The 12,490-nt window shown below is 36.4% G+C and overlaps 1 protein-coding gene across 5 annotated transcripts in view; it reads right to left on the reverse strand.

Moving 5' to 3' along the window:
* Positions 1 to 6,618: 6,618 nt before the first annotated feature.
* LOC120769398 (RNA-binding protein 25) overlaps positions 6,619 to 12,490 on the reverse strand; it is a 32,582-nt gene continuing 26,710 nt past the window's right edge. For all 5 annotated transcript variants that reach the window (XM_040096373.1, XM_040096372.1, XM_040096369.1 and 2 more), the window contains 6 exons: positions 9,881 to 10,015; positions 9,601 to 9,791; positions 8,634 to 8,780; positions 7,649 to 7,760; positions 7,240 to 7,572; positions 6,619 to 7,173 (listed from right to left, as the gene is read on the reverse strand). In XM_040096373.1, the coding sequence (XP_039952307.1) occupies positions 7,024 to 7,173; positions 7,240 to 7,572; positions 7,649 to 7,760; positions 8,634 to 8,780; positions 9,601 to 9,791; positions 9,881 to 10,015 (1,068 nt within the window). In that variant the 3' untranslated portion in view covers positions 6,619 to 7,023. The remainder of the gene's footprint in view (positions 7,174 to 7,239; positions 7,573 to 7,648; positions 7,761 to 8,633; positions 8,781 to 9,600; positions 9,792 to 9,880; positions 10,016 to 12,490) is intronic.

The following is a 12,490-nucleotide window of genomic DNA, read 5'->3' on the forward strand; positions in this document are numbered from 1 at the left end:
TTGTTGAGCGAATGTGTTGCGGCTTCGTTATTTACGCGCCTTTTATAAAGTGAGTGCCGAACGCACACCAAAAAAACACCGTAGCGCAAAAGCATATATGTTCACCTTCAATGTACGCTGTCTGCGATAGGCAGTGTTCGCATGCGGAGTCCTCCGCAACAACCACACATACGTAAACGAGTCGTCGGTGGCATCGGCATCGTCATCGTTGCCGTGGTCGTAGTCGTATTGCTCGCTTTCGTCCTCATCGTTATTGCGCCATCAGCGGCCGAGCAAGCAGCAAACGCAGCGTGTGCACACACGCACACTAATACATGAGCGGCACATGCACGCAAGTGGTAGCGCGAGCCGACGCATTGGCGATAAGAAGCATAGTGTCCCTCAGTGTTGCTGATAAGGCGTATGAAAGAATTGTCGTCTTTTATTTGTGTCGGCAACAAAACGTTCATTCGTTCACTGTTTTGGTTCATTTTGTGCGTTTTCAAAAAAAGCTCATTTGGAAAAGCTTTTCGCAGAATGGTTTCCTGTAGGCGTTTATAAACATGTGTTTGTTTATGTAATGTACCGTTAAATTGGGTTTATATGGTTGAAAATTATTTTGAAAATTTCAGGCTGTCCAGGAAGTGAAAGTTTGTTATTTGAAGAATTGTTGAATATTTCACGTAACCAAAGTGACGTAAATTCTGCCACTTGCAATTTAGTCGTATGCTTTGAAAATATAAAGAAATCGCGGCAAGTCTTTCGGTTTTCTTTGCAGTTACAGGCGTGAAGGAAACCGTAAAAGAACCTTCTACTAGAAAATGTTATCCATACATTGACTTGCGGCCAAAAAGAAACAAAAATTGACAAAATAGCACTATTTCGAAAAAAGGTGAATTTTAGCAGAGATTTTGGGTATTTTGGCCTGCACAAATTCCATTTCAGAGCAAATTATCGAATTACAGCAAAAGAAATCGATATGTGCCTTTGAAGAGAGATATCAAAGCGCTACCTTTTAATTAAGTTAAACAGTTATTTCATCAGCCAAGATATATTTTTTGCTAGCATTTTAACCTTAACCTATATTCACTATATCAGAACTGTTTATATTGATGCTTGACACAATTAAATATGACGTATGAACAATTCAATATTAACTCATTCATAATGTCGATTTGACTTGCTTATCTGGTTGATGGGGGCGTATGAGCAACCCACATAACGTGAAAATTTCCACGAAGAATTCGTATATGATATATATTAAAGATGTGTCTGCTAAGCTGTCACCTTTAACAGTTAAAGTTTAATAAAACCACAATGATGAATGCTTGACCAAAGCTATACATTAGGGTGTTTCGTTTTTAGGTGATACTTTTTCTTTCTCTAAGTTGCTTGAAAATCGGATACTTTTGAAGAATAGTAAAGTATGCCACTAGTTAAAAAATGTTATGTGCAATATATGAGAAATTTAATTTTTTTAAAATATTTTTACCAAATGTTTTCCCTTTTTCAAATTTAAAAAAAAAAAAAACATTTTTCCCAAAATTTTTTTCTTTTTAAAATTTTTCGTTTTTGAAAAATTCAATTTCAAAATTTTTTTTTTTCAAAAATTCAATTTCTCATTTACTATACATAACACGGTGATTTTTTCCGGTTTCAACGTGAAAAATTATTTGTTTTGTTGAAAACGAGTTTGTAAGCTATAATGTTTTCCACAGATTTTCAGGTAGCACAGAGAAAAAAAAAATACCACATAAAAATTAATCACCCTACTATAAATACGCATATTGCTAATAGCTGTCATGAAGCTTATTCGAACATACATACTTAATTAGGTTATGTGATGACAATTGGCAATTAGCTGCTGTTTTGTTTATTAAAGTACTCAGTTGACATGTAAGAGTGAACTTTCGCACCGCGTAGGTAGGAGACAAGCCACTGTGCTCATAAAACTTTATAGTCCTCAGATTATGGGACAATATGTACGCCTATAGCTCAGCTAGGCCCAGCAACGATTCAAGTTTTCAATGTTGTTTTTTAATGTTGTCAATAAAGTTAGGTTAAATACACTGTTACTTACATATTGAACGAAGCTTTTGGCCGTACGAGCAATAATAGCCTGCCTTAATCTGTGAACAATCCTGATATAGCAATAAAAACCTTCCCTAATCTTTGATCAGTCCTCATAGAGTTCACATAAAGCTATTATGCATATATATAAAGACTTCACCCAAAGTGAAGTAGAGTATCGATTTCTGGAATATGGTCTGACCATCATAACCAACTTGCATATAAAAACAATAATTGGGTTGGATATACTTCATATAGCCATTGTTTTGGTACGAAACCTAATACGGTATGGTTATAACTTTATTTATTCCTAACATTTCATGGCATGTAAACTAAGCTTGGTTTTTATTTTTTTTGTTTTTATAAAAATAATGAAAATATATCAATATATGCAAGGTGTACATGTATTAATTTCGTTCATGGTGTGTGTCTTGAATAAATAACTTGAATGTTCCTAAATGTAGGCCATCTTTTACAATATATACATAATAAACTTTAACAGACTTCGTATAAAGCAAAGTTATAACAAAATATATAACATAAAAAATATTTAACAAATTAGTTAGAAAATACCAGATTTATTAATTTTGACCAGATATTTATTTTTTTATTTTTAATAAATATTTCTTATAATTGTCAGTAAAGCTAAAAATGGATGTACAAAGGAAGAAATAGTTATAACTTGTCCTCAGTGAGAAAATATGTTAAAATATGTAAACAAATATGTACATACATAATATCCTTTAAAAGTATGTAAATAATATGTACTTTACATGTCTTTACTCTACTTCCTTACTAGGAAACACTATTGGGAGTTTCTATTAACTTCGAATTATACATTTTGCCCTCCGGGACTGTGAAGAGTCAATGCACGTAGTTTTGCTATATATATGTACATAGGTATAACTTTGGTGTATAAATGCGCCTACATTTACATCGAGGTATCCCTATTCCTACTCACGAAATAGACAAATTGAATTTTTTCATCACTATCGTCTGTCACAACTGCCAACAACAAGAAAAAACGCCTAGGGAGTACCAAGTGCCATTATCATACATACCTCCACATGTATATATGTGTGTATATAAATGTGTATATAAAAATAGTTCCCTTGCTTAGCTTTAATGCAAAAAGTAGGGCAACAGCCTTGTGCAGTAAAATTCTGACGGATACAAATAATTTGGTTAAAGCCTCCGCCACATGCGGAATAATAATAAAAGTTGGATTAGCAGTACTTCAGCAATTTTTCGCCTGCAGCTTCTTTTCTCCCGAAGCCTGTGATTTTTGCTAGCACATATATTGTACTTTTGTAGGCTTTGCTGAAATATTTTCACGCTAAAAGTGTCACTTTAGAAATATCAACATTTTCTCTGCGGCCAAGTGTTGCGCATTTCATTGCCGTTTTGTCGGCAGTTTGCGCACGGAGCTATTGGAAATTGAATAACCAATATTTGGCATTTGCCCGTAGGTGTCTTTTAACGTGGTACTAAATACACTTGACTTTTTGGGGTCAAAAATGGTAATAGCAAATTCTTAGCTCATATTTGCTTTAGCGCTAGTGGAAGTAAAATACACAATTATGTATGTGTGAGTGGCTTACAGCTGGGTTTTTAAGAATATGCAAAGATTTTTAAATATGTATTTGTCATTGAAGTGGTTTTAAAATTTTTCCGGCATAAATATTGCAATGCAATGTTTATGTGTGTTAATATCATATGAATGATTCTACCCTGATTAGAGAATATTAAGTTTGTCCCAAAGGTGGTATGATATTGATGTCATAGGCATTCGACAGCAGTTGTACGCTCTTGTAGAAGATTGTACCTTCTCTATTCAGATCTGCAGCTCGAATTATTTTCTCCACTAGTAGATTAAAAAAATCTCAGGATAGGGAGTCCCCAGGTGATCGGAGACAGCTGACCAGCCACTCGTTCGTTAGTTAGGAACGCTCTCTACCGAATCCACTCGGGTCGCGCAGGCTCCGAAGTACAGTCGCGGTGGAAGAAAATCAGTCCTATTACTTTCCGGACAAACTCTGTATGGCTCAACCAGCTCACGACTTTCGGCCTTAGACCAAATGTCCTCAGGTTAGCCAAAAAAAAGGCGAGCTAAAGTGAGAAGGTGAAACATCTCTCCCCAGGGATGGGTTTAGAACCCGCCACTTAAAAAAACACCCTGAATGAAATGTACTATACATATGTACAGTCAATATATTTATGACCGAACTATTCCCATAGCTTATGAAATATTGATCTGAAATTTTGCTGGCCTTCTTTTCTACCAAAGAAGCTGCTCATTTGCTGGAATCCCCGATATCGAACATATATAGTATATGGCTGCCACACAAACTGTTGAATGGTCAGTCAAGTTCTCTTAAAATAACTTTTTTTTTGACGAGATATCTTCAGACAATTTGGCATATATTGTTTTCCAAGGCCATTGTCATACAATATTCGAATAAATTATTCAAATCGGACCACTAAATCACATAGTTGCCATACAAACTGACCTATTAAAATCAAAATAAATATATTTTAATACCATTTATTTTATTTTATTTTATTTTATTTTTTATATAATAATACAATTTTATATTCCAAAAGTATTTAAAACGTATGTACCAATTTACTCACTAGCATCATTACTCCATCAACTTTCAATATACAAAGTAAGTATCATACCCATTCATAACTAAGGGTGTACCACATAATCCCCAAAATCAAAATCCCCAAATCAAAATCCCCAAAATCAAAATCCCCTTTTTCTGTGTGAAATACATTGAAATTAGGCAATTTTAAACCTAATTTCAATGTATTTCACACAGAAAAAGGGAATTCTATACTCAATATTATATCTAAGGTTGAAGTTCACGAGATATTTTATGTTTAATGGTTTCTCTTCTTCTTCTTAATTGGCGTAGACACCGCTTACGCGATTATAGCCGAGTTAACAACAGCGCGCCAGTCGTTTCTTCTTTTCGCTACGTGGCGCCAATTGAATATTCCAAGCGAAGCCAGGTCCTTCTCCACTTGGTCCTTCCAACGGAGTGGAGGTCTTCCTCTTCCTCTGCTTCCCCCGGCGGGTACTACGTCGAATACTTTCAGAGCTGGAGTGTTTTCGTCCATCCGGACAACGTGACCTAGCCAGCGTAGGCGCTGTGTTTAATGGTTTCACGAATATTAAATTAAATGCAATGTGATAAATAATATGAAAAAAATGCATATGGTAAAATAATTGTAGAAAAGGTAACGGTACTATTTGAATTTTAAGTCATACATATGTATATTGGTTAATGGATGACAATGTTATATTATGCTCTGATTTTCTATATTCTTTTGGTTTCTTCTCGATAACGATGCTGCTGAAAACCAAAGTTTTCTTGTTCCTTGCATATATTGTTAATTTTGTCAACCTTTGTTACATGCAGCAGTAGCTCAGTGGTTAGAGTCTGCAGCTGTCATGCAAGGGCTTTGGGTTCAAATCCGGGTCTGGGCCGCTTTTCTAAATACTATTTTTTTAGCTTTTTAGTCGCTAAATTGATGAAATAATTATTTTTTTCCTCTAAATCCGTCATGCGTTCTCGTCTATGTCTATATATATTCATATATGGGTACAAATATATGTAACTACGATTTAAAACTCAACTAAAAAGCGGTTTTACTATTTTTTATATGATCTCTAATAATATTTAATAAAAATAAAAAAATGGGGATTTTGTGACACTGCCTCAAAAAAAAGGTGGGGATTTCGTGTTAGGGGATTTTAATTTTGGGGATTTTGATTTTGGGGATTATGTGTTTGCGGATTTTTTTTGGGGGATTTTGTGGCACTCCCCATAACTAACTCAGCCTATCGTGCAAGTCTGCATGAGCGCGACCAGCATTCGATTGCGTCAGAACTCATTCAAATTGGCAGTTGCGCCCGCAAGCAAACAAATCACAAGTAATTGCAACAGCAATCGCATGCCAATCCATTGATAATTACAATAACGCAAACACAGCGGCATGACTTTGTGATAATTATTACCTGAGTGTGTGCATGTATGTATGTATATACTTTTATGTTTATGTGAGTAATCGCCATGCCACTTATCGCACTTGAGTTGTTGCGTATACGCCACCGGTGATTAAAATTTGCAATTGACACAGCGCCGTCGGTGACGAAATGCGATGCCCGTGGCCGTGGCGCTGCGCGAGCACAACGCCCACAGTGCTGCTAACGTACCCTAAGGCAATACACACGTGGAGACAGACATATCCGTTGGCACATGTTCAATTATGGCCACGCCAAAGGCACGTACCAACTGTATAACATACCTACATATTTTCATGCGCGGATTAGTGCATGTGCCGCTGCATATTTTTAGGCGTTTATGCGCGCTTTACTGGCTATACTAGTTAGTAAGTGTTATATTTTTCATGTATCATATTGACACAGTGATTAAAATGTTTATCAAATGTCAATTAAGCGCAACGCTTACTCTAAGCACATCATGTTGCTTAACATTTTCCGTTCGGTTTTCCAATAAATGCGTATTTTAGCTGAAAAACAAAGTCAAACGCAGTTGGTGATATTTCGTAAATTTAGCCAAAAACAACTTTATTCGAATTAATTGTGCCAAATTTGTATGCATGTGCCATTATTATCCTTAACTGGTTATAATTTGAGTTAATCAGTTTTACTTTTTGTTATAAGCGATTGCCCTGCTGTTAACTAAGTGCACAACTTACATAATCTTGTTGTAAGAATTTAGTTTTCGAAAACTTCAAATAAAAAAAAGACACAAACGCATACCCTTCCTAAGCTAACCATAGAAAATGCTGGTAAGTAATTTAGTCAGTTATTATCAAAGGCAGCCAGCTACGCCTGAGTGTCTGCATTTCATCATTTACAACTACAACAACTACAACAAATTTAGCAATTTATTTGTGTGTTTGCCGCTTAGTGCATTTTCTATCTGCCATTTTCATCTATTAGAAATTGTTATCTATGGGCTCCTCCTCCTCCTCTTCCTCGTAGACCGGCTGCTCTTCCTCTTCGACCATTTCTTCCTCTACGATTTCTTCCTCAACACGTTCACCAATTATTATCTCCTCGGCCAGTTGATATAGTTCACGCATATCCTGTTGATTAAATGAAAGTAAATGCATACATTTTTTGTTGTTGCGGCATTGTTAGTTTTTACTCACCGATGCTTTCTGCAGCATAAGTATCTTATCATCGTGATAGCGTAACTGCTCAAATTGCGCTTTGGAAATAAGATAACCACGCTCCACATCATACTCCATTTCTTCTTCCAGCTCAGCTGCATGGCGCCGCTTCGATTCACTTATGGTGCTGCCTTGTTCATAGATCTCCGATTCAGTGGAAACATCGGACGCGTCATCCAAGTATTTGCGTCGTTGTCGCTCTTCCTTCTCACGCTCAGACATCTCCTTGGCCGCCTCTTTGCTTATAGCCGGCTCGAAGATGCCTTCGGTTTCGGCTTGTATGATATCCTGTACATGCTTTTGTATGACAGCCTGCAGACAAAAGCGGTAGTAATGTAGTTGTCTGTAATCTAAACTGCTAATAAACTGGCTGTAATATAATACTCACCGTCTTTTCCGCCAACTCCTTGGTGAGTTTAATATCTTTAGCAACTGGTTTTGGTTTGGCGCCCTCCTCTAATTCTTTGCATATACGTTGTTCGGCTTCGCGGAACTTTTTCCTTGAAATAAATAATTTAAAGAGTTATTTCTCGATCTTTAATTTTAAGGTTACTAAGCCTTAAGTTTGTCTGATTTTAAGACTCATCAATATTATGAATATAGATTAAGACAAAAAAGCACCTGGAAATTGTAATTAAATTTCCTGGGATAATTTTATTTAATAGTTTTGCTAAGTTGGTAGAACCGTCATTAATTAGTACGCCAAACATGAGCACGATCTGTCAGCCAGTTTGATTACAGCAGATGCTGAGTCTCAAAGTTTAATGGACTTATTACTTGTTTATATCAAAAACAACTCAGATGATGCAGCGGAGAGTTTGGAGACTTTAATTATATTTCTGTAAAGGTTGTCATATTGCTTATCTCTGTTTGCTAAAAGTTCTGCATAACTTTTCAGTTCAGTGGAGAGTTTGGAGACTTACTTAAGTTCTATACAGTTCTTCCAAAATAACCAAAAAAATTGTAAAATTCCCATTTTAGATTGTCATATTGAAAACAGTTCGTTGTAGAGTTTGGAGACTTTTTAAAATTGCATGCAATATAGTTCAGAAAAAGTGTTTTATCAAACAACAGATATTTTCTGTCACAAATAGTTATTAGCGTTCTAAATTTTTTGTAGACTTTGCGAGTGCAGTTTAAATGGACCAGTCCGGGTCAAAATTGATCAGATAGTAAGTCAGTAGAATATTTTTCAGGGACTCGGAACAATTTTATAGTGAAATTTTATTTATCTCGTGGGATTATTCTTAATCAGTTGCAAAATTATTAGGCAACGGACGAACACTTTAAGTTGTAGTAGTAAAAAATCTCATACAATTTCATAAAATTTTCATATCCTATTTGCGCTTGCCAACAACAAAAAATTCGCTTACCTGGCACGCACAATATTTAATATATCCAATTTATCCGATGTGAATGGTGTCGGCACGCGCAATGAGCGCTCCTTCATCTTGGCGCGCTCCTCCTCCAGGAAGCGCTTGAGGTCCTGTTCACACTCGCGCCACTCCTCGTTGTCGATCCTGCACCAATGGAAAAGTATTATAAGACAGAATGAATTATTGAATAGTTCATTGAACCAACTCTTAAAGTAGGTGAAACATATTCACAGCTGAACCATTATTTCTATAGCTTCCATGCAGTTGCACGTGCTATAAAAGTATACAAAATGGCTAAGTCGCTTAGTCTGCCATAGCCTAGGCTTAAAATAAACATTTTATTCACAGCTTGGATATAATTAGAATTATTGCCAGTAGCAAGCAAGCTTTACGTTTACCCATTTAATCCTAGCAGCTACCGTTAGACGCGCACTAACTCATGTCTATCGACAAGCATTTCACCTATATGCGTATACTCGTTATGTATTTATGTGTGGCTGTGTATATTTTTGGTGCTTAAAATAGGAGTGAATGCACGTTAAAATCCAAAGTCACTCCTCGCCAAGTAATTGGAAATGCTAAGTGTGAAAATTCTGATTCTGAGAATCAGTGCGGGAAATGCCACGAAAAAATGTAGCCTGCTTCTGGGCGTTGTAGCGAATTATGACCAACACATACACATACATACATATGTACCTATTTGTGGGCATGCTATAGCTATTATTCTGAATAATTTTGCTTTAAAATGATTTCAATGTTAACGACATAACAGCTTGGCGAGTTAACCCTTAGCAAAAAAATGATTATGAGCAGCATAGAATGTTGCTACAACAATGCACTCTGCTTACAATCAGCAGAAGTGTATATAATAAATTAGCCTTTCTTCGCATCGTATCATTTAACTGCTTGCCATTTTAGCCTGCAACTGAGCAATTTTTCAATTAACGCTTACAAGTTGCCTTACCGCAGTAAATCCATGCCGCGTTCCGCATCTTCGGCCTTGTACTGTTCTTCAAGCTCATTTTGCTGCTTGTTGCGCTCTTTTATCTTCTCAACGCGCATTTGTTCTTCCTCCACATACTTTTGCCTTTCGCGTTCCCATTTCGAGCCTTGCGCCTTTAAACGTTCCGCATTGCGCTCACGATTGGTTTTGAGCTGAAAGTATGCGCGAGTTTTATGTTTTATTTTATTGACGTAAGAAATTTGCAATATTTGCTATTTGTTTGAGATTAATTGTGATTCACCTTGGCACGCTCCTTTTGGATTTCTTTATTCGCAATTTTATTGACAACAAATATGGGATCATCGGCCAGTTCGGCAGGTATTTCGTCCGTTTTGCCTTCGATGATGAGGAGACGTTCACGTTCCACCTCGCGAAGCTGGTTGTTATGAAAAATGATTATTGTGCAGTATTTGATGGCATAAAGTTGAAAAAATATTGTTACAATAGTATAAGACATACATAAGTCTAAATGTCTTATTTTATATGACAGCGTGCTTAATGGAAGAAAATTTGCACGATTCTGGGAAAGATCAGTCTTATTGTAGAGAAAATTATACCGCTTTATAGGCGTTTCAGTCATAATTAATATATAACAGTTAATTCAATTAGCAAACTTATGTAAAATACGTATAAATGTACTTTATTAAAATAGATTTCTTAATTAAGGTGCTATCTGAATGCCTGTCATGACATTATATAAATTGAGTCAATATACTGTGCCTATTAAATTCTTTTTCTGAAAATCGGTTTTCAGCTCAAGTTCAAGAACACATTCGTCCTTGATTCGAGCGCATGACCTAATTTCCATATCTTTTCCAAAAGCTAGACAATTCTACATAGGCTAGGCTATCTACATCTATATATAGTTATGACCACAAGTACAATTTGCCTGTAACCACGAGCGCAACCAATATGGCAGTTATTTTATTTGCATGACATCATTTCATATAACTGTCAAGCTGTCAGTTCACTGATGGCACAAAGACATTATACAACAACAATTCGAAAAGATATTATAGTTTCCAAATAACATTTATTAAGTTGATAATATATAACCCAATATTGCGGTAATAACCATTTAGTGATTTGACAGCTTTAATCTGACAATAAGGCCGCTAAAAAATGGAAGGAAATATATTATTAAAATATATTGATCCAACTTTTTAAGACGTGATTTCGACAGCTCGTAGCGGCCATGTTTGTTAATGAATTTTTGTCAAATTTTTGTTAGTGTGTTCAGTAAGATTTGTTATGTCATCTTGTCACCTTTTCTTTGGTACAAAGGTGATCAAAATTTCGCATAATTTCAAAAATTCACCACATTTTGCCACTTAAGAACTATGAACATAGTGATATCATAAACTAACTCAGGGTCCAAAATAGACTGCGGAGCAGGCACGGGAGTATATTCCGATGGCCTGGACATTTCTTTCTCTATCCGTCTACCGAACTCGGCTAGCATCTTCCAAGCGGCAGTACTGGGCTCCACCTAGACTTGATCTGGGTTCCCGGCCACAGGAACATTTTCGGCAACGAAAAAGTAGGCGAGTTGGCAAAGGCAGGAGCTTTTTTAAACGAATCCGAGGCAGAGTTAATACTAAGCCCACTAGGATCGATCAGGAGAGAGCTCAATATCAACAATTAGCAAACATCAGATGGGAAAGTACAACAAAATACAATATAACTAAACAGAAATGGCAAAAATATGACAAGAAAAGAACTAACGACTTACTAAATACTTAGGTTCAGAAAAAGTATCTTCAGAACTGCTACCATAATAGGGCATTGGCCATTTGGAAAACATGCGTCCAAAATGGGTATCCCCTACAATAACTTCAGCCGAGGCTGCGAACTGGTGGGGAATTAGGAAACAATTTTCCACTTTCTTTGTGAATGCCCAGCCCTATCGCAGATCCGACACAGAATACTTGGAATCCATCAAGCATCAAACCTTGAATGGATGCCTTCAAAAAGCATATCGGACATTAGTAGCTCTGTGGAAACGACAAAATGGTTTTAATGAGATGATGAAACGTGATAGCAATAATAAAAATATGTACGACTAGTGCATCAAAATGGCACAGTTAGTGCTAATTGAGCCCGAAATATAATAGGGCGGCACTCCTACCTACCTATCTATGCCACCTTCCCATCAAAAAAGGCCCATTTCTGGCTTGGCTCGTGTGATTCAGGAAACGTAATTGTATGCCCAAAAATTGACCATTTGGTGTGAACTGCCGGACCTTATTTCTTTCACAAAGGACCAGAAAATGCTGTTACAATCAAAAGCGCATTTTAGCTCAATGTTCACCAGAAATTTTTCTCGAAATTTGATGAAATCGATGAGGACGATTGCTATATCCAACAAGAGGGTGAGTTTTAACGTTTTTAAATAATTTTCATCGGAGGTATGTTAAGTCAGATGTTTACGGCAAACAACCAGCAACGTTCGAGGAGATCGATAACAACATTTAGCGCTCTATAGCCGAAATTTCAGCCGAAATGCTGCATCGGGTCATCCTAAATTATAGTAAACGTGTGAAGATATGTAAACGGAGCCGTGTTGGCTATATGTTTGCTTGTTGGCTTGTTGGCACAACAGTTTGTTCTGTTAATAATAACTTCGAAATTTGCTAAAACTTGCTCACTTAGAACTTCAGAATCACACTTTGACTTGCTGCTATAGCAAATAAACGGTATTGTAGCATGCCATGTCAAAGCCACATTTAAATCAATTGAGTGAGAATCGGGAGCGCCAAAACTGACGGCTGAAGTTGCTTTAATGGGTGATAGTCCCAAAAGTTGGCCGCAAAAGTTTCATAGATAATATGCCAAACATTAAGTCGTGAAA

The sequence above is a fragment of the Bactrocera tryoni genome, chromosome 2 (assembly GCF_016617805.1).
Source record: "Bactrocera tryoni isolate S06 chromosome 2, CSIRO_BtryS06_freeze2, whole genome shotgun sequence".
Taxonomy (NCBI): domain Eukaryota; kingdom Metazoa; phylum Arthropoda; class Insecta; order Diptera; family Tephritidae; genus Bactrocera; species Bactrocera tryoni.